The following is a 21,671-nucleotide window of genomic DNA, read 5'->3' as shown; positions in this document are numbered from 1 at the left end:
CATTACTCCAAGAGGTTGGAAGTTGTGTTGATAGAAGCAGCTGCAAGAAGATAATAGACTCTATAATGCATTCATAAAATATTCTTATTGAAAAAAATTAGAATGGCAGTACATTTTTAATGGACTGTAAATTAAATAGATTGAAAACTAGCTAATTAACACAGTTATCAATGGAAAATCATAGTTAAATAAGTTTTTTCTAATAGGACTCCCTTAGGATTGATGTAAGGCCTGGTGTTATTCAACATTTTCATCCCTGATCTAGAAGTAAATATAAAATCACTGCTCATAGTGGATATATTTGCAGATGACACACGGAGAGGGGGTATGGTAAATAATAAAAAGGCAGGCAGCTGTACAGGGCCATCTGGACTTCTTGGTAAGCTGTGATCAGCGAAACAAAATCTGTTAAATTATAGGCACAAGCGTAGTGATATAGCTTGGAATCAGGAAATACAAGTCATACAACAGAACTGGAAACCGCATCCTTGAGAATAAAATGTTTTGATAAAGGTTAATATGATCCCAGAATGTTTGAACAAGATGCCTAGTTACAGATGTAAAAAGTGACCTTATTTACACATTTAGTAATGAAGAAATCCTACAATATTGACGGCATTGTTAAGATCTAGGAATGTATCAAAACTCTCTAACAACCTTTTAAAACCTTTTAGTAATTTTATGTATTAAAATTAGGAAATCCTGAGCACATTTTAAGATGTAGACATTTTCACAAATATTAGCATATTTTATCTGAGTGAAGTGAGGAATTTTCAATGAAAATTCAATCACTGTTTTAAAGCCAGAATATAAAGTATATTTTTAACTAATCATCATATAGTCAATTGACTAATATGAGTAAAATATATACAAACTAAACCTAAAATAGATAAAAATATCAAGAAGTACAAATTAAAAAGTGCTTATTAAGTAATTTGTATCACTGAGTTTTACAAAATAACTATTTTCACTAACTGTGCAGATGTTTGCAGCATATATACAATGTCTACATGCATGCAACATTTAACAATAAAAATAGCTAGGTCATATGAAAAACAAGACCTAAGGTTAGAAGATACCCTGACGTAAATCACGTCAGGATTTGCTGCACTTACTTACGTACAAACTATGACTCAGAAGCATTCCTTACTCTATGAACAAGCTAATCATTTCAAATTCTCTATCCTTGTACACTGACCCTCTTCTGTGGCAGGTACACAACCACATCTATTCACCAGCCTCCTCATAGGTGAACTGCAGAGGGGAACAGTGAAAAGCTAAGCAACAAACAGACTCTTAATGGAACTAAAGTCAACAGCATGTGCCAGAGATCTGGGATGCCAAAATCCAAACTCCTAGTCTAATGAGTAATTATAGACTGAAACATGATTTCACTATACTGCTTAAATATTTTCACAACAAGTAAGTATTGAATGTATCAGAGGAAGAAAAAACATACACAAGTAATAAACAAACTTATTTAAGAACCTTATTAATCACAACTGTACTATTAAATAATGTGATGGATTCTTTGTGATTTTGAAAAATATGTTTTAGACAAAAAATAAACCGAACACAAGGAAAATGGAAAAAAAAACATTCAATGATCTTCTGGACACATGACGTTGGAGCAGATGACTGGATGGTCCTTCCTGACGTAATACATTCTGACTCCGTATTACATATGTTCTTGTTCTACATCTAAACACCCAATTCTTTCTCAAACTTTCTTATGGACTCCAGGCATGTATATACTATAGGTAAACAGAAATTTATCCTCTCTGGCATCACTAGCCACTGCAGCATCCACTCCTGCATCACAAGAGCCCTTTCAGTTTAGGACTGTATTTTGCAAGGTACTTGAGCTATTTACCCCTTCCCTGTGAGGCTGTATGCAATTTAGCTTTTTTTTTTTTTAAGGAGCTGGGTTTTTTTTAAAAAAAATCTGAAGAAATATCTGAAAGATTAAGCTAATGAACTCAATATCAAGTGTCACATTGGTAATAATAGATCTGTCTGTGCAGCTGTTAGCTAAATATATATACCACACCCATCATTCCCAAAGCAAATCAACCATGGATATTCAACGGATTATTAACAAAAAAAAAGTCACAGAGATATGATCTCCATTATTTCAACCAATGAAGATGATGGTGGCCTACACTCGAAATGTCAACCTTGGAATTTAGCATTGAGGCTATAAAAGGACATAAGTTCTCTTTGAAAAACATATTTTAACAGTGCTGATTGTATATAACATTATGAACTATGCTTGATGTCACCTGAAAGGATATGAAATACAGTTCTTGCACCATCTGGAATGTAAGCCTGATTAAGATGCTCGGCAATGTGATCATATCACCTAGACAAACTAATTCACATCAGAATGACACATTCTGCAGTTTCAGTGGCATTTATCTGTGTCCCATTTTTTCCTTTCTACAGAATGACCTTATGCTCAAATTGTGCCACCAAGCTAGCTGCATGCTAATTCTCCTTCCAAGAGTAAGCACATATTTCATTACAACTTAAATGATGCTACAGCTTTACACAGTAGAGTGAAACAGACTGAATAACAAATCATTTCAGTTACATGAAATCTGGAACATCAAAAAACAGCTGCAGAGTTTCTTCAGCTAAAATTGAAGCCTCTGAGGCCAGTTAATTGTTGAAAATATTGAATTGGAGGAATGTGCACTGTTTTTAATATTAGAGACAAAACAGATTTACACTGTGCTGCTCTTTAATTTGCCCCCCCCATATATTTTTTTTAAGAAAGCACATATTAAGGCATCTTCTTAGACACTCTGCAGGTAGCATTCCTTGAGTTTTATCTTCAAGGTGTAGTTACTCCCTTCTACAGCTGAGAAAAGTAAATTGCAAATAAACACATAATTAATTTACCTACAGATTCAATATTATGAATTCACAGTCCGTGGCTAATTGTTTTCTAACTTTTCATAGAAACAGTTACTGCATTCTAAACAGAAACTACCACATGCAGTTTCTGCTCCTGTACATTCTAAAGTCAGCCTAACAGAACATCAAAAAATACTGTTTGCAAATACCATTGAAAGGCATATCACCAACACATTATGTTTATGATTAACAGTACCTAATATCAGCCAAGGCCAGAGCTATTATTTTGAAGTGCTGAAATGTTGTTTCTGTTCAATATTACACTGCATAACTTCAGAGTAAATTGGATTTCAAGTTTATTACCAAAGTAATTAAAAATTCAAAAGGTTGCTGTCTGTAAAGGACATTATGGAAAAGTGTTAAATACAATTGAATCTGGAGATTGTTTCTCTTTATGGTCAGAAAGCAGCAGGATGGGAGGAGTACCTTGCATAAGGAAGGTCATATTAGAAGTTAATATTTTAGCAAAAACATTTCAATGGAACATCTATTGTAGGAAAGGGCACAACAATAACAAAAAGGAGGCAACTGGTTCTAAAAACTTGGGGTTTTTTTAAAAAAAACACTTGTTACTACTGAGAGCAGGTTCAAAGAAAGGGTGAATGCCAACAGAACTAAATGGATTCTATGATGCAAGCATTAAAACTCATATGGAGTCTGGTTTTATTTGTATTAGTTTGACTCTATTTACTTAAATGGTGTTTAATCAGCATTCCTCCTTTTACCATGTCAGAAGATTCTGGAACATTTATTTTATAACAACAATTTTTTAAACCCTTTCCGAATAATACATTTGGGGAAGGAGGAGGAGGCAAGAGAATCCAAACCTCAAGGAAACAAAAACATTCTTTCCATCAAGTTTGATTTCTGCAAGCTGAATTTTACTAGCTCACACACTAGGAAGAGATTATATTTAACTACTGCTATAAACCCAGTCATTTGTATTGTCTAGAAAACTGCAGAATGCCTACAGCTATATCCACTGCTTTAGCATGATCTGTTATTGTGCGCACCAGAGCTAGTAGCAGCTGATAGAATCGGCTGAAGGAAATGGACATATTGTCCTGGGGTGAATAAGAATGTCATGGGTACTTAGTCTCCCAAGGCCCAAGACAGATGCTGACCAAAACCAACTGATATGAATCAGAGCTCTGTGGGAAAAAATTCTGAGTTGAGTTGGACATGAATGTATGCATCACGTCCAACAGCAAAGAAATATGCTATTATCACTCTCATGTTGTCTTCAGTGAAGGATGTGTTGCTGTGAAAGGCAATGATTTGTGTTCAATTAAAAATCCATCAACAGAACAGAAAGCACATGAGTCTTATCTGTAACAGATGCCTAATCTCTGTCAGGAGTGAACAGCAACAACATCATCGTCTCTCACTTAGAGTCACACAGCTGAACATAAAACCCCCACCTGCGCACACCAAAGAACTGTTGTCAGCTACCTTAGAGCTTCCACTGGAATCCCCCAATTTCTGTGTTCCTACACATCCCCTGGGAAGAAAAGCCAGAGATATCCCAAATCCCCCCTGCTGGCATGCTGCTTCTGCCAAAGTTAAGAAGACTCAGACTTGATTAAAGATGAGGTTTTGAGTCTTGAGCTTGTAGTTTTTCTTTTTTAACATTCCTACCCTACATCATCTATAGACACTAACTCACGTTTCTACCTTCTATAGATTAAAAACAGCAGGACAGAATAGTTACCTAGATCATCCCACCTCATTGTTCCTTTACTTCACTTTTCAAAATATCCAGCAATGAAGCTTTGTAACAGCTCTAGATCCTTTTCAGTGCCCTGATTATTAAAAAGCTTCTCCTGATCTCCAACCAAATCTTTTTTGGCACATGCCTCCATTCTGATGTACAACATTTTGTTTAGAAAATGAGTACCAGGTTTCCATTCCCACAGCATTTTACTAAGTAATTTATTAGTCCATTTTGTTCTTGTATGGATTAAGTCATTAGTTTTAACAAAGTTATAGTTCTATCCTCCAACTACAGATCCACATGAAGATTTAGCCTATAGTTCTGTCTCCAGCTTAATAAAGTTGGCTGGGAGCCCTGTAGACTTTGAAATTCTATTCGTAAAAATAAATATTACATTAAAAAAAGTTTGGTTTATTAATTGACATATGCAAAATTTCCTTTGGCTTCAGGGGAAAGGTTAATAAAGCTGATGTCACAGGCATATTAGAGAGTTCACATTCATCTACATTCAATACCTAAAACTAATGACCAGATAATAAACACAAGGTGTTTTAGAAGTAGTTTCCTACTGAATATACATGTGTTTGTCATGAAAATCCTTGGCCAAAGGCAATAAAAGAGGCAGTTGAGAGAGAGCTCAACCTTGAGAGGTAAACTTAATAATTCAAGACAAAGCAAAGTTGAGGTTGCCACAGAAAAAACAGGCAGAACAAGCAGAAATATCACAGAAAAAGAGAAGTACTCACAACATCAGCCAGCTGCTTAGGTAAGGTATGTCAAACAACAGGAAAGGAATGTTGCTGTACATTTACTGAATAAAGGCCTTAACACATGCAAACATGTATCACTGTAACCCACAATAAAACAAGCAGTAGAAAATATTTTATTAAAAAAGTATCAAGTTGGCATAGCAAATGATAAATACAAATGAACACAGCTATTTTTCTAGTGTATCTCAAATACTGGAGGGATACAAATGATAGAAATATTAACAGTGCACACTAAATAAATGAGGTCTCCTTTGTAAAGTAAGAAGCACATAAAAGAACATACTGCTGGGGATGGAGGGCTAGCTTATACAAATTAGAAGTTCTCTTGTCCATGCTTATTAAGAACATACAAACCTTGAAAATGACAGCTGCTGATATTGTATCAGGCAAGATACAATCAATGCTTATTTTCAGATGCTCTTTAGATAAAAACCGTGCTTTCAATTTCATAAGAGTAGTAAATGAAAAATAACAGGTAAATTTCATTTTTCATTTGGGCATTTTTTTCACTGCTAAACTCAGAAATGAAAAAAAAGAATTAAAAACCCCAAGTTAACACAAACAAAAAAGAGATACACGAGTACTTTTATTTTATTTCTGATCAAGCACAATTTCTTTAGCCCTGAAAAAACATTAGAATTTTATTTGTACATCTGTAACGCAAGTGAAAAAGGAGCTTTGCTTATGTGCTGTTTATAAAGTAGTCAAAGAAGAAACTTATACTCAATAGCTTACTACTTACAAGACCCAGCTGTGGGAGAGCTGGGTTTCTTTCCCTTTCACACTTGAGAAAACTTGAATCCATATTATCCTTCTCCCAGGAGATTGCTTTAACTACCATTCTCTGGGGGGTGGGGGGGGGGAGGTGGGTGGGTAGTGCTTTCAGAGAAAATAAAAGAATGTGATATTAATTGGAGCAGAGACTGAGACTTAAGTCAATTTCTCGATGACAAGGCTACAGCCATATATACAGTTTTCAAGTTCCCAGCTTACCCCTTCCCGCTAGCTTCCTCCTTTCAAGGCTTAACAGTTTGGCCCTCCATGATAAAAATGAACTTTCGTGGGAATTCGGTATGTCTGAAATTGCTTTTTATTTATTTATTTATCTATTTTTCAAATTATTTAAAAATGTGAAATGTGTTTTCAACTAAACTATACATGCTTTCCATTTCACTGTTGCGAAACATGATACTTGTCTGAAATAATGGAAATGATCACATACACTGTGTTCGACACCAGGAGGGCAGATGGCAGAAGTTTTCATCACTTCTTTTTCAGGAAAAGTTTAAAGATCTTGGAGTACTAAATCCATAAACATTAAACTAAATATCAAGCTGTTCCTTAAAAGAAAATAAGATCAGTTTACCAGGATAATTTTAATATTATGCATTATAATTGAAGGAAAAATATTTTCTCCATACTCTCACAGCAAAGAACAGACCTAAATTACCAAATGCGATCTTCATTTTCACCACAAAAATAAGATCTGAGCAAAATTTCTGCAATAGGGACTTTCTGTTAGGACATTTGAAAAGTCTGTCCAAATTGTATGCATATTCTATGTGAAGACATTGAATAAAAATTACCATTTAATATTGCATCAAGTTATATTTCCTGATAATATTCATAATTGAAGACCTTGTGAATTCACAGGACTCAAGCAACAGCTAACTCTGATTCTGGGCAGAGCAAATATAAATAGCATACTACTCAGAAACAAACAAACCAATAGAAATCAGTCATCTGCCAGACAGTATCATAATTTTCCCTGATGGTATGTCAACAGAAGTTAAAATTCTAATCAATCTGCATTCATTTCAGAAATAAAACCTTGTTTAAATTGAAAAACAGAACAATAGCAATAAAAAAGGTGAATAATTCCTGCAAAGATTTAAACACTGAGAAAATAGCCATCTGGGAAAAGCTTCTGATGGCATTTGATTTTCCAACAACACTAACATACCTTGGTAACAGCACCTTTGTATCATGCACAACAACACAGGAACATATTCATTGAAAGCAATGATGGAATTATTAAGCTAGCATGTTGAGTAAAATATGGGGCCCAATTAAGTCAGCTTCAAACACCTATCGAGTTGTGAAAACCCACGATTTTATGCATATGGCACAAAAAGACCTCAGACTCTTGATGACCACATCATCTCTGGCACAGTTTTCAGAAACAGCATTAAATAGACTCCAAATTTCATGGTTTACTGAGAAAAAATCTTGATTCCATAATTACTAACTTTGTCCCAATATAGGTGCCTTTGATCTAAATTAACAGCAAGAACAGTTAATTTCCATGGAATAAACCTTGTATCTATCACCTTGTTGAGGAACAACTTTTCAAACGATGCAATTGTAAACCACAAGTCAAAAATTCCACCAAAATTCTGAGACAAACTGCAGTACATAATAAAAGAGATTATCTAAACTGTTGAGTTATATTTGTGCTACTATTTCTCTGCATTGTGACTTGTTATATATGTTAACTAAAAAGACCCAAAAGCAAAACAGTAGTGAAACTGGAAGACACAATTTCAATTAATGCTCACAGAATTTCAATTCAGGGGCTTATAATCCACTTACACTAAGGCTACAATCAGAATCCTTTGCAATTAATGGAAAGACAACTCAGATTTTCACAAGCTCAGGGGTGAGACTAAAAGTTTTGCTCCACTTCCTAGGCACTTAGATAAAAACACTAGTTACCCATAAAAATATAATACTCAATATAAAACCAGTTACTACCCAACTGATAGAAAAAATACAAACTCTATGCATAATGAATATGAACAATTACTTTGGGCATTCAGCACTTCTATGTGTTGCTTTTCTGTTAATTCTAATACATTTTTAAGTCAGAAAATACCAATACGTTAATTTATTTTGATCATCTATCAAGTGCACTAATTTCCTCACCAAGCCTGTGTCTTCTGGTGAGCTACATCATATCTGGAGAAAAAATAAACTGTTGTGGCTTTTCATTATGAAATTTTATCACCAAAGGAATCCAACACTGAAAGCTTTAATGTTAATGGGATTTTTACTTGGTAAATTAAATTTTATATCTTATTAAATCAGTTTCACCAGTTTTCTGTTTGTTGTCAGCCAAAAGTTAGGAGCTTTAATGCTATACCCAAAAAAGAATGTAGCTCACAAATGTTCCCTTCTGAACCGAGTCTAAAAGAGTTGCATGAATTAATGGTGATTAGTTCACATCACTAAGTCTACAACCACTAATGGGGATAGTTATTCTATTAGTTATACCAGTATCTGAAAAAAGTATGAGCATTCTGTGCCTGGAATAATTTAAATATTAAGGTCAATATTGTCAACGTCCAACAGAAGGATAAAAACCAGCAGATGTTGTATGGAACTCACTGTAGATACAATGCTAAACATAACCTATGCCAACATAAGCGCTACCTTGTCTAAATGCAACACATATCTTAGTACTTACAGCAAATATTTTTGCTCTAATCAGAAGTTTGAATAAATAATCAGTGACCTAGAGCACTGAGTGTCACATAAAGGAAAGTTTTATTCATACGTGAAAAAAAAGTCATCCTTTGTCACTTGTTCTTTTTTATAAAGAATTAAGATTCTCACCATGAGATCAATCAGCTCAACAAGTTACTACACTAACCTTCTTAGTTATTTTCTTAAGCTGCTTTCAAAGTAGTCTTGGAAATTCAGATACATTTTTCATACGCACGCGAAAATTCAACCAAACCAAAACTGTCAGCTTTTCATCAAAACCTCAAATTTCCAACTGAATAACATCTTTTTCCCCTAGGTGGTATTTCAGAAGGCAACTGTAACTCATACTCATTGCATTCACTTCACATCCATGACTTTATTATCAGTGACAAGTTCAAACACTGGAGTTCTCATTGGAGGGGAACTCCAAAGATCAAATTGTATGTTGGGGCACATTTTTCCTCTATGGTTCCATCCTTCTAAAATCTGAGAGTTCTGCTGTTAAAACACCATCCCATAAACCTGAAGAAGGATAAGTGACCTACCTTAGAAAGTCCGCCTACTTCCAAATAGAAGCAGATAATGAAAACATTCCAGGTGACCCACAGGGCAGTCCACACCGTGTACTAAACACAAAGCCAGATGAAAGCAAAAAGACAGAAAAATAAAATGTGAAGATGAAAGAGGACTTTACACTGAACAGATCAATAATAAAAAAAACCCTGATATCAATAAGCATTGTTCTTCTGGGAACAGACAATTGTAGAGAATTCAGAAAAGGAGTTGCCCCTGCATAAGTCCCTTAAGGACCACAGGAAATTACAAATCCAGTATTCGTTCTTGTTTTAAATACATACCAATAAAGCAGATTTATTCTTTAAAGTTTTACACTACACTACTGATACCAATTAAGTCCAAAATGCTGACCAAAACACCGGTTTGGGGCGAATGCGAGTCATTTGTAAATCATGATTTAGCTCTGTTAATGGAGATGTTAGAATCGCACAGTAATTTAAATAAGCAAATATTATTACAGTAATACTTAAATGTTATGAAGAAAGACACAAAACCCCACCAAATAAAGCAGAGGGTCTATTGATTTGATAATTTGGATTTTAAAAAAACCTCAAAGAACTAAGAGTAAATCTTAAGCGTCTTTCAGTGAAAGATATTTTAACTGAATACAGCCTTTGTGGCCATGGCCCCAACCTTACAATGCATCCTTAACAGGTGAACATATCCACATCTCTTCTGACTTCTCCGGTGTCCTACCATAATGCATAACTGAACTCATACTCCACCACACCAGGAATGAGAGATTAACTTGTCTACCTTAAATCATCTTCAATATTTTAATTGGCAGCGTAATTGACTGGCACTACTTCCTTAACGGATGCACTGCTTACCTGTATACCACTAAAACTATGCCCAATTAACTCTCCAAGCAGTGTCCCTCAGGTGCTTTACTGTCTGGTAGGCTAAGTGTACACCCACCTGAAAAATTTAATGAGCAGCAGCATTGCCACTTTACATTTATGAGCTTACAGTCTTCACAATGGAGAACTGGTGCTAAAGTGGCTTTGCAAGTCTAAGTAGCTGAGATCAGGTGAGGCTAATATGGTGTTGTTTTGCTTCAATATATTCAGTAAAGCTCAGCACCCTAATCTACAATATGCAGGATCCTATTTCCATTGCATGGGTGCTTTCAGCTTAGCTTTCTTGGGCAGTTTTGGGTTATGTTCACCTCTTTTCTCCCCTCCCTACAATGTATAATGAAATGTTCAGGTGAAGAGGGTGCAATTTTTCCACACTTTGATTAATTGCACATGCACACAGTCATTTCTGTATACCAAATAGGTTAGCTGCTTTAATTTAATTTCTTGTGAAGTACTCAGGCTGTTTGGAGATGGCTATGGCATAAGAGCTAGATCATCAATAAACAAAATGAGAATAACACTCCTGGGCTGTTTCCTCTGTCTTACAGAGAGGGCAGTGTGGCAACTGAAGGCTGGGTTAGTATAAAATAGAGAAAGTTGGTGTGGTCTGTTAGCAGTATGAGGTCTGTACTATTAATAAGATTGACTTAGAAGAGGATATCCCATTTTACCACATTTGCTGACTGTAGCAACTCATTGTGAACTTCTGATATTCCAGCCTAGGTCCTTAGAATATCAGGTGCAGTGGTTAAAAGTAATGAACACTTAATAGCCCAACTGTTCTTAAAAAATAGATTTTGTAATATTCAGAAGAATTTTCCTTTTTAAGATTTTTTTTTCTTATCTGTCCATGAAGGAAATCTGTCATCACAACAACAGGAACCTACTTGATCTGCCAGATCATGCCAAATGTGTTAAGAGCCTCATTCTGTCCCATGGGCACCAATGACAACTCTGAACCATGCAGGCAAAAATTGTCTGAATGTGTTCTTCCAGGTCAAGCTATGCTGTTTTACACAGTCAGGACCTGTTTGGTCCCTTATCTGCCATAACGATTACTGAAAGAGAAGTGCAGGTGCAAAGCAGGTTACACCTTGGAACCCAGCTGCTGTGTAAGGAAGAGGCTCACTGAACTGCATGATTATAAAGCTCCATTTGCTTTAAGAACATAATACTTACAAATTCAATAATTACTACTATATAATTTTTAAAAGTAAGCAAGTTATTCTCCATGTTTGAAAACACATCTTTTTGGTTACACGAGTAGCAGATTTTTCCTTATATAGCATAATAGGTACTTAAGTTAAACAACATTAGAAGGAAAGTTTTAAGATAACAAAAGTAAGAAGACTAAATTAGGATGTGTCATAATTCTGGTTATATATGCCATCTTAATTTTTCTCTTTTGTGGATGTGCAGTACCGTACAAATACTAATTAGATCATCATAGGTATATTTTTATTTTAGAAGACCCTACCTTACTCAATACATTTTATGAACAGCTACTTCAGTACTTCATTTCTCTTTGTCACTCAGACCCTAGTCTGAGGACAGAATATTAATTTTCTCATGAGATTTTCTAAGATGCTCATCACTGTAATGTCAGACCAGCACAAACATTAACTAATTTATTTTATATTATAAGGGAGTGATACAGCTCTCAGAATGCAAATGATGTTCTGATACATGCAGAGATTACATTCAGAAGTATTCATACATTACAGGTATCCAACTTGAGATGCTTAAATCTTCACTTTTCAGAACACATTTGTACAACACTTTATTAGCAGAGTGTTCAGCTCCCTGTGGCTGAACATTCAGCACTTGTGCAAATTAGACCACAAGGTGTCGAGACAAGAACCCAGAACGCAAGGGGAAAACAAAGCACATGAAATGTGTGCTTTAAGTGACTTGCTTTGTGTCAAAAAAGGTTTCAGTTGTTGAGAGCAGAGATAAAATTCAGCTACCCAGCACAACCTTGACATCAAAAGCAATCCTTTTATTCTTGCTGTTACATGCTTCATTCTTCCCATGTCTTCCGTCTTCTGCAAATCAAGTTTCTATTCCATAGCTACTACCACCAGAAAAACCCTAAATGCCTGTCCTATTCTATTGCAACTGATGTGCCCCTAGAAAAGAATTGGTATGCATCCATGCAGTTCAAAACTGCAAATATATAAAACGATCACATTAAGATTTCATAGAAGGGTTTTAATAACAGCTTTTCATAATTTTTGAGTGTTTCTTCCTGAGAAATTTATTTTCTGAACATTATCTACATAAATTTATATGTGTATGCCTTCAAGGTTTAAAAAAAAAACAAACCAAAACAAAAAAACCCTCTATGATATTTCATAATGTAGGATCACGCTAATGCCTGCCTGGGTTGCTATACCAGGCTTCATTTTTACATCCATTATGAAGACCTCCTTTGAGATAGCAGAGAAACTGCCTGCAGCCCTGGGTTATTGTCCTTTGCTTAAAGGGACAACAAGTAGAGAAAAGTGTTATGCCCTCTGGCAGATATTTGGCAGTCAATGGAGGAGTGGTTAATTCCTGAAGCATCAGGTCCACACAGAGTTCATTTCCCTCACCTAAAATGTTTCTCAACCAGAACATTCAACTGTTCCCACCCCATGTCCTGAACACTACCCTGGATGTCCCGCTGTGTCTGCTCACTCTTATTTCCCCACACCCAGCGATTCTTATCCCAGTTCTTTGGCCAGCCACGCTCCTTTCCCGCAGCCCAGTTGGTCTCAAGCTCAGTATCATAACCCTCACTGCTTCTGGTGTGAACAAAGAATTTTCCACACAGGTTGAAGCAATAAGAACAGTTGGCTTTTTTTTTTAATATTTTTATTTTATATCCCACGTTATTTGCTCTCTATAACTACCTGAAAGGAGGTTGTAGAGAGGAGGGAGCTGGCCTCTTCTCCCAAGTGACAGGGGACAGGACAAGGGGGAATGGCCTCAAGCTCCACCAGGGGAGGTTCAGGCTGAACATAGGAAAAAATAGGAATGGTTGGACTTGATGATCTGGGGGGTCTTTACCAACCTAGTGATTCTGTGATTCTGTGATTCTGTAGTGCACTACTTAAAAATCATCTGGACATTTTCACCTAATAGATTCCTTCTACTGGAAGGATCTAAGACACTGGTGTTATCCCTTGCTGATTTCTTCCCATGAATATTTTCTTGCTTTTGGTCTTTTACACTAAGGGTTGTATACTGTGTGGTGTGAGGAAGCATTTGGAGTCTTACAAGTTATTTGTGGAGAGTAATCCCTAAACCTTACATGTTAAAATTCTATTTACTGTCTTTTCAAATCCCCTTTCTCAATGCCAGCCTTCCTATAAAAGTGGTATTTCTACACCTCTTTTGACTTTACCGGTCATATTGAAACTGCTGCAGAGATGCCTTTCCAACACTAGTGACATATAACTGCTTCTAGAGTTAAATCATTGGTATTGGATGAGCACAATACCATAAAAAAAACTTAAGCAAAAATGCAAAGGCTGGCTTATTAGACTGAAAGCTAAGAAAGAAAAGGGTAATTTCTGAGTTTGACTACTATAAGGATTGTGGGACAAGCTTAGCTTTAATGAATAAACTACCTCAAGTGTACAATTAATCTGAAATGCCACACCTCTTCTGACATAGTGTATTAGGGAAAATGAATGTTGGCTCAAGGATACATTAAGGGAAAGGCAGCATCTACTGAGTTATCGGATCATATTCCTGTAATACCTGCATATGCCTTGGAGGCACCAGCACTTACAGGGCCCTCCTTAGTCAGATTTGTGAAAGATGACAAAGAAAGTGGGATAAATCAACATGATGGAACAGTAACAACTCAAGACTTATCAGGAAGGATAAGATGCAATTTTGGATGTTTAAATAACTCAAAAGTGTTTCGAAACTGCAAGAATGTTTGTATAGCATTTGACTGAACACTGTGTAAAATATCCTGTATAGTCTTTCTTCTGTCTTTTTTTTTTTTTAAGAAACTGTATCCCAGTTTTTCAGATGTACAAATTGCCGAAATACCATATTATTTAACGTAATAAACTAAGGGAAGCAAAGTAGAGATTTCCACCTCATATTCCCCCTACTGAAGTATATTATTTTCATCTCTCACTGTTCATTAATATATTTATGTTCAGCTTTGGGCCAGGTTTGGGCAATCTTAGCTATATGAGTCATCGTTCAGAAGGCTTTTGAAGTCCCATATCAGAAGTAGGAGAAGAAAAAACCCCAAATTTAACAAGTAGCCTGTCATCATCTTTACTCAATTTTAACAGCCTGAAAATCTTGCTGGTGATAGCAAGTTATATTAAGAAAGAAAAAGCATTGCACAGGGAAATGGATCACAGCAGAGTTCTGGAGATGTGTGATAGGTATGTTACAGCATAGTTAGAACAGAAATTTAGCTAGTTTTCTTCTTTGCAGACCTCTGGGTAAGTTTCAAATGAGCTAATATGGGAAAATTAGGAATTAGCTCTGCACTTTTATGTCCCCTGGGAACTTTGTACTGATTAATTCAGCCACAAAATATTCAAGTATTGAAAATAGCACACCCGCCTAGTGATAGGATGAATTATTCACAGAGATTGATCTAAATTACTAATTAATACAAAAACTATTGGAAATAATTATTGGATTTGAACTAATTAGGGCACTTGGAGTTAATGCTGTTGCTCCCTTTCTCTCTCTCTCTCTCTCCCCCCACCCCGCCCCCACCCCTCCGTGTTTCCTAATCTCTGAGGACTCAGAATTTTAACTATGAGCAAATGGAATTCCGGATTTATTTCAGAATTACCATTGTTATAATCCTGTATCTGAAGGACAGCAGACAGAGAGCATGAGCCACTACCTTTATCTACATGGAATAAGAATTGTATTAAACAAAGATGCTTCATGACTCAGCCATTGCATTGCAGCTCTTAGATGGAGAGGCATTTTTTTGGTACAAAGCTCTCAGATGACTACAGTTTACATTGTCATTAAATGCTAAACTAGCTAGCCTGGGTTTAATGACAGTGGAAGAGTCAGAAGCATCCGACTGCTTTTGTGTTTATCCAGCTTCTGTCCTAGCCCTCACTGTATTCATTGGTTCTAGGTACCTGCACCAAAAGCCCGTTCAATCGTGCCTGCAGAACTAGTTCCATATTTGACGGCAGAATAGATGCGCAGCCACATGCCCCAGATTAATTTTGTGTAGACATTTTACAGAAGAAAATTGTTGTATCTGATGTAATTCTCTGTTTACTTCAGGGTTTTTTTTCTATTCTGATGGGATCATCTGCATTAGCAAAGCCGACCTCCAGGGAAGTCTTAAGGGATACACAATGGATACTAAGAACACCTTCCTGAAAGTATTATATTACTTTTCCAGTTAAACTGGATTTAGCTTAATCTAAACCAGAAGCTTCAGCAATGAGAGTACATAAAAGCATGACTCAATGTATTTCTTCCTCCAAAGCCACAGTAATGCAGGACATCAACCACTAACATATCCAGGGATTTAAATGTGGCTGAAGGTGCAGCTATGGACTCGGAAGCCCATGAAGCTTCTCAAATTAATTTAGAGTCCAATTTGCTATTGAGAGCCCATGTAGGAATGTCTCTGCATTATGTTTAAGTCATACTGAAATTCAGGGTCCTACTGAAGATTTGCATTAAATAAGACTTTATATTTGAAACCAGCAGTAAAATTGCATTGCTCTAACAGGTGGACTTTGTTTTTAAAGGGTCTCAGAAGCAGAGAGATAGTCTATGACCTTCCTTGGAAGAAGTGCCTTTGGATTCCCTTTTGAATTAGCGACGACAACCTAGAGCTGGCACTGGTAGAGGTCCTTCCTGTCCATACCCCTGACTACTCTAGGGCTTCTGGAGACAGTTGCCAAAGCCCAGATGTGGCTGGGACAACCCTAGGAAGCACAGCCTCTGGGGAGTATGTGTTAGGCATAGCCTGGGAAACCCTCAGGCTATAGCTTAACAATTTTAAGCTGGTCTAACTCAGCACTGCTGCAGAAAGACCCCATGCACTTTTCTCCTTTCTCTGGCCACCTGATCCTGTTACCAGTCTCATATCTTCTCCCTTCTGCTGGAATAAGTGAAACAGATCAGAGAGCTTACCTACACTTAAACTATCATCAGAAAAGAAAACGGTTGCTTTTCAGCAGGATCTGTTGCGGTTTGATAGTTTATCAAGTGGCAGAACTGACTTCTGCCCTGGTGCAAATGAAGGAACAGTACAGGGACTGAAGGTAGCAGCTGAGCAAAGGGAGGATTATTGCTTATGCTGGCTTGAGTTATTCACTGAGTTCAGCCTGCAGGTGAAGCTAGAGAATAGTCTGAACTGGTAGTTTGTAGCTAGCAACAAGGGAAATCTTGCATCGCTCCTTTCCCCTCCACCTCCACACTGCTGTTCATGACTGCATAGTCCCTATCTCTGCCTCAACAGGTAAATTTTATGTGACCTTATGAGTGGAAACAGCTTACTGAAAGGTCTGATTAACTGCTGCCAGAATTGGTGGAGAGGGTTTGGAAAAGTACTCAGACAGGGAGAATAATAGTGATAATACAGAGGCATGTAAGCCACTCTTTTCTGCTAATGTTGAGCTGTGAAGCTGGTTCCAAACAATTTGCACACGTTCACTCTTCAGACTTCAGGATTTGGCTTGAACTGTTCCTACTTCATAGGGAACCACATATTAGTAAGGATAGAAGCCTTTCTATAGTCTTGATTTTCCCAGGTAGTGAGTATTTGCACCTACTATAGCTTAATCTCTTAGCTACATGCTTAAAGTTAAATCAGAATGCGAGTTCAGTTATATCTGAGGATAAAATATTTTGTTGAAGTGTTTCTTTCTTTAATTATGAGTTTTCTACCTCTACATTCTAACAAGTTTAATATAGTCTAAAAAGTTCATTTACATCAGAAAAAATATAGAAGCAGTCAACATCTGTTGTGCTTCATTTGAAAACTAAAGCAAAGCTTCCACCACCGAACAGCAGTGCTGAACCTGAGGGGCAAAACATTTTGTGGTATTGCACTTCAGACATGAATTTGCTACATAATTTTACAGATGCTTACCCTCACTTGCTTCCAATGTCTTATATATAAAATGGAGAACATGAATCACAAAGGTGAGTCATCAATCTATGGATGCATATACACTGCTGCCCAGTTCTCCAACAATAAGCAACAGATAGAAGTGCTATTATTTCTATGAATCTATTTTCAATTACTTATAGTCTTGTCATGAAGATTAGCTAATATGAGGATGAAGGATCTTGGGTGCATTTTTTTGTTCATTTTTTTCTTTTAAGACATGACAAAGAATTACAGGATTTCAGGCTTGACTAGAAAAGATGAAGCTTTTAAAGTATTTGCTTAATGTGTTTTCCCCAGTAGACATTTATTTCACTCTTTTAGCCTCTTGAAATCCATTACTGACAACACAACTGAAATGTTCCAAAAACAGACACTGCCAGTTAAAGACACAATATTCATCCATTCAGGAGAGACTGTAGGGGAGGAAAAGGGATATTTCTTGTTAGCAATTTCTTTCAAAGCTTCATAAGCTTTTTTTTTATTCTTGGCTATGTTGAGAACACAGGAAAAAAATCTGTGAAGCTTCAAGTTACAAACATGAGAGACAATTTACAACCAATTATGGCCAAAAGCGTAGAAAGAGATCTCTTTGGAACCCATGGCTCATAGCAATCCTTGCTTCTCCTTGTTTAAGAGGAAATGTAGCCAAATATAACTTGATGATTGCAAGTATTTTTTATGTTAAATGGCCATTGATTCTGCTTGTCTATTGTAAAGAGGAAAACAATTTCTATTTCTTTTCTTCATTTATGCATAATCTAGTTGTAGACGTTTCCATGACCCATCTAGATAATATATTCTTTAAAGAATCTTAGTAAGAACTTGCATAATGATTATGATTTTGTCAGCACTTTCTCTAGGTTACACATTCTTGATATCTTCCAAAATCTCAGAAATGCCACTCAGTAGTCCTAAATTTGCAAAAAGACACAGAGATCTCTGAAGTTTCTACAGAAATGCCATCTGGTGTTTTGAAACGAAAAAAAAGTCTGCTTTGTAATATGACAGGTTTTAAAACCTATTGCAAAATAAGGATAATAAATGAGACTTACCACAACTATATATCGAGGCCTAAACTGGATGGTTCCAAACAAACCCAAAATGACAACTATTATTTGTAGGAAATTGCCAAGGATAGGAGCCCACTGGAAACCAAGGAAGTCAAAGATCTGTCTCTCTAATGCTGCCAGCTGTAAGAAAACACATAAACAGAACATCCATTTTTTAATTATGGGTGAAGACAGAACACTTGACATTTTATTTGCACCAGGCTTCACCAGAGAAAAGTATGGCAAAATTCTGGAACTACAGTTCTTGGGTGTGTCTTTGTCAGCGCTGTCAGTGCACTAGTATCTGATGATAGCCACTAGTTAACCTACAGATTTTCTAACAAAAAAATCACTTGGAAAATAATTTAAGAAAATATTTGTAAACTCATCATATAACACAAAAATACCCCTACAAACCAAATGCAAACAAGTTTTATTTTATTCTTGTATGATGGAGACTGGGGCTTGACAATACTTATTTAAACACAAAGAAATTTTCCATCAGCTAAATAGAATTCTACTGAGAAACAACTGAGTCTCTATGCTTCCTAGAATCTATTATGTATCTACCTGATTTTACTATGTTGTTACAAAATCCTAAAAATTATTGAAGCATGCACTTAAAATCAATGAACTTAAACTGATTTATATTAGCTAAACATCTGGCCCAATATAGATAAATGAAAAATTATTACACAACAGACAATGCTACAATATTATCATCTTGGACCTGTAAAGATGTTCCTGTCTTAACAGAATTTATATTATTCTTTTCATGGTGTAGGTAAAGGAGAATCTCAGCGGAAGAATCATTCCCATGTGAGTGAAGCTGTTGGCCCATGTGTCTTTAGCTATTTAACTTGCTTTTGTTACACTGCCCTCTCTTCTTTAAACTAGTTGTCCATCTTGATCAATAACATGTTTTCTTCTCTAGATATGGAAAAGAACTACAGAGTTTAATGACCAAATCCAGAAAACCACTTATTTAAATGGACTTCAGATGGGATTTCAGTGCCTAATCATATGGTTGTCACCTTCCTGGAAATCTGTGGGCATTCTAACTGGTATATGACAACAGTGATCCCAATGTCATTGTCACAAAGTCTTCACCTTGTAGTAGACTCAAGAGCATCACAATACTGGTCTAATTGGGACTTCACTGGGGACACCTCAGAATCACTTGATCTCTTCACTTCTCACTAATGTACTCCCTCAGGCAGTTCAGGTGACCTCACATTTGGGAATACCCCTGCCTGTAGCTTCCCTAAGTTACAGAATATGTCACTTAAAACAGTACGAGGGTGCCCCAAATCTCATGTGTGAGATGGTAGAGAGTTTAGAAAATTCTTTGTCATGGGCAAAACTCTCAGTTTACGGTATCAGCAACAATGCAGCAAGAGTTCTGTCTTATATCATATAGGAAGATACTTATGACATTCGTGACCAGAGTCGGAGCCTGTTTCAATCCTACCACTACAAGTCAACATCTTCCAAGGTCAGCAAGGCACCTGAATAATTCATAGACCAACATTTTTCAGAGATGATGTGCCTTCTACCTGGAGCCCTGATATCGCCAATTAAGCAAAAGATGGAGCTGCCAAAACAGACTAGAATCTGCCTGTCAGCCACCTCTGTCTTCATATTCATTGAAACTCTCATGCAGCCTAGGTCTTAATCCTGCACGAATAAACTGAGTGTGTCCTATAACACTCCCAGCACTGAAGGCAGACAGTTTAGGATTGCCTCCAATATAACGTCGTTGGCTCTGAAACAGGGCAGCTGTGCACAAACTACATACCTACCTACTCAAAAATGGTCCCTATACACGGCTGAACTGTCTGGGATCACTGCTAGTCACAATGAGCCCAGTTAACATGCCTGAGGACTCTTAACAGCTCACTAGCACCCACAGTGGTATGTCTGCCTGGCTTCTTCTCCAGGCATGTGTGGATTTTATGGTGTAGAGAACACAAGGCTTGGGTGAAGTGCGTACTGAGGAAAACTATTTCACACAGATGGTCCACTGCAAGGGACAGCTGCCTTTAGAGATTTTACACAGTGTTAAAGCACCTAGAGCTGTCTGAAAGACAAAAGCCTGCAGCACACATATGCATACTGCAGCTCAGATAAGAATTAAGCTATTTAGTATATGTCCCTTCTTAAGTGGTCCTTTGGAACAATTTTCAGAGCCATGCAGATGAGCAATTTCAGTGCCTAAAAGACATATTACTGCTACATCAACAAACAGAGCCACTACACTTTGCCAACAGACTCAGGTTAACAGGGTTGGTACTGAGCTCACTACTTAACTGGATCAGATACATTTGCCTTCATATGTACCTCCTTGATACCTGCCAAGCAAGCTCAGAGCATATCTAGCAGTACTGAGCTCCCCCAAAATAGCACGGTGGCCACAAGTATCTTCCCAAAAATGACTGTGCAAATATATACACACACCGTAAATAAGACACACAAGGTCTGACACAATAAAACATGAGATTAACCCTATAGCTTAGAAACCAAGAGTGGGTGGGGATAGACAAAGAGATGGTTATAGAACTTGTTCTAACCCATCACAGTGAGACAAGGTTAAACTTGATTTCTTTACTCAGTATGAGTGGATGTTCTAATATAGGTGTTTCTTCCCCTCACTCAGAAAATGTTGGTGTGCAAGAGTGAACTGTGAGTTAAAATCAAGACAATGCTCCAGCCTACAACGCTTTGTCTTTGAAACAGTTTATAGCTAATGACAATATCACTGTGCTTCAGCATCCACTCTACTTGCCAAACCTGGACTCCCTGCAATTTCTACCTCTTTCCAATGATCAAGTTGATGCTCAAAGGAACCCCTTTTTTTGTTGGCAGAAGATATGAAAGTAAAAACGACAGAGATCCTCAACAGCCTTTCAGAAAATGACCTACAGAATTCCTTTGAACATTGGCAGAATCATAAGCAACAGCGTGTCAACTCAGAAGGGAACTATTTTGAAGGTGATCACAGCTGATTTTCTTAATTTGTTAAATAGAAAGACTTACAGGCACAGTCTCTTTTTTGTGCGTGTCAGACCTCATACACATATTAAAAAAAAAAATTTAGTCTTTGTATGGATTACTGTGGTAAAGTCAGCCAGCACAAGCACCAAGAAATAAGGTTAGATTTCCTTTCCTGTTGCCTAT

The 21,671-nt window shown here is 36.8% G+C and overlaps 1 protein-coding gene across 2 annotated transcripts in view; it reads right to left on the bottom strand.

Annotated features, from left to right (window-relative positions):
- The window catches only part of NKAIN3 (sodium/potassium transporting ATPase interacting 3), a 354,764-nt gene that overhangs the window by 165,124 nt on the left and 167,969 nt on the right, over window positions 1-21,671 (bottom strand). For both annotated transcript variants that reach the window (XM_069854196.1, XM_069854197.1), the window contains exons 2-3: window positions 18,498-18,635; window positions 9,435-9,515 (exon numbers count right to left, since the gene is read on the bottom strand). In XM_069854196.1, the coding sequence (XP_069710297.1) occupies window positions 9,435-9,515; window positions 18,498-18,635 (219 nt within the window). The remainder of the gene's footprint in view (window positions 1-9,434; window positions 9,516-18,497; window positions 18,636-21,671) is intronic.

The sequence above is a fragment of the Phaenicophaeus curvirostris genome, chromosome 3 (genome assembly GCF_032191515.1).
Source record: "Phaenicophaeus curvirostris isolate KB17595 chromosome 3, BPBGC_Pcur_1.0, whole genome shotgun sequence".
Classification (NCBI taxonomy): Eukaryota; Metazoa; Chordata; class Aves; order Cuculiformes; family Cuculidae; genus Phaenicophaeus; species Phaenicophaeus curvirostris.
The sequence above is the reverse complement of the archived record's forward strand: the minus strand, read 5'-3'. Positions and strand labels throughout refer to the sequence as shown.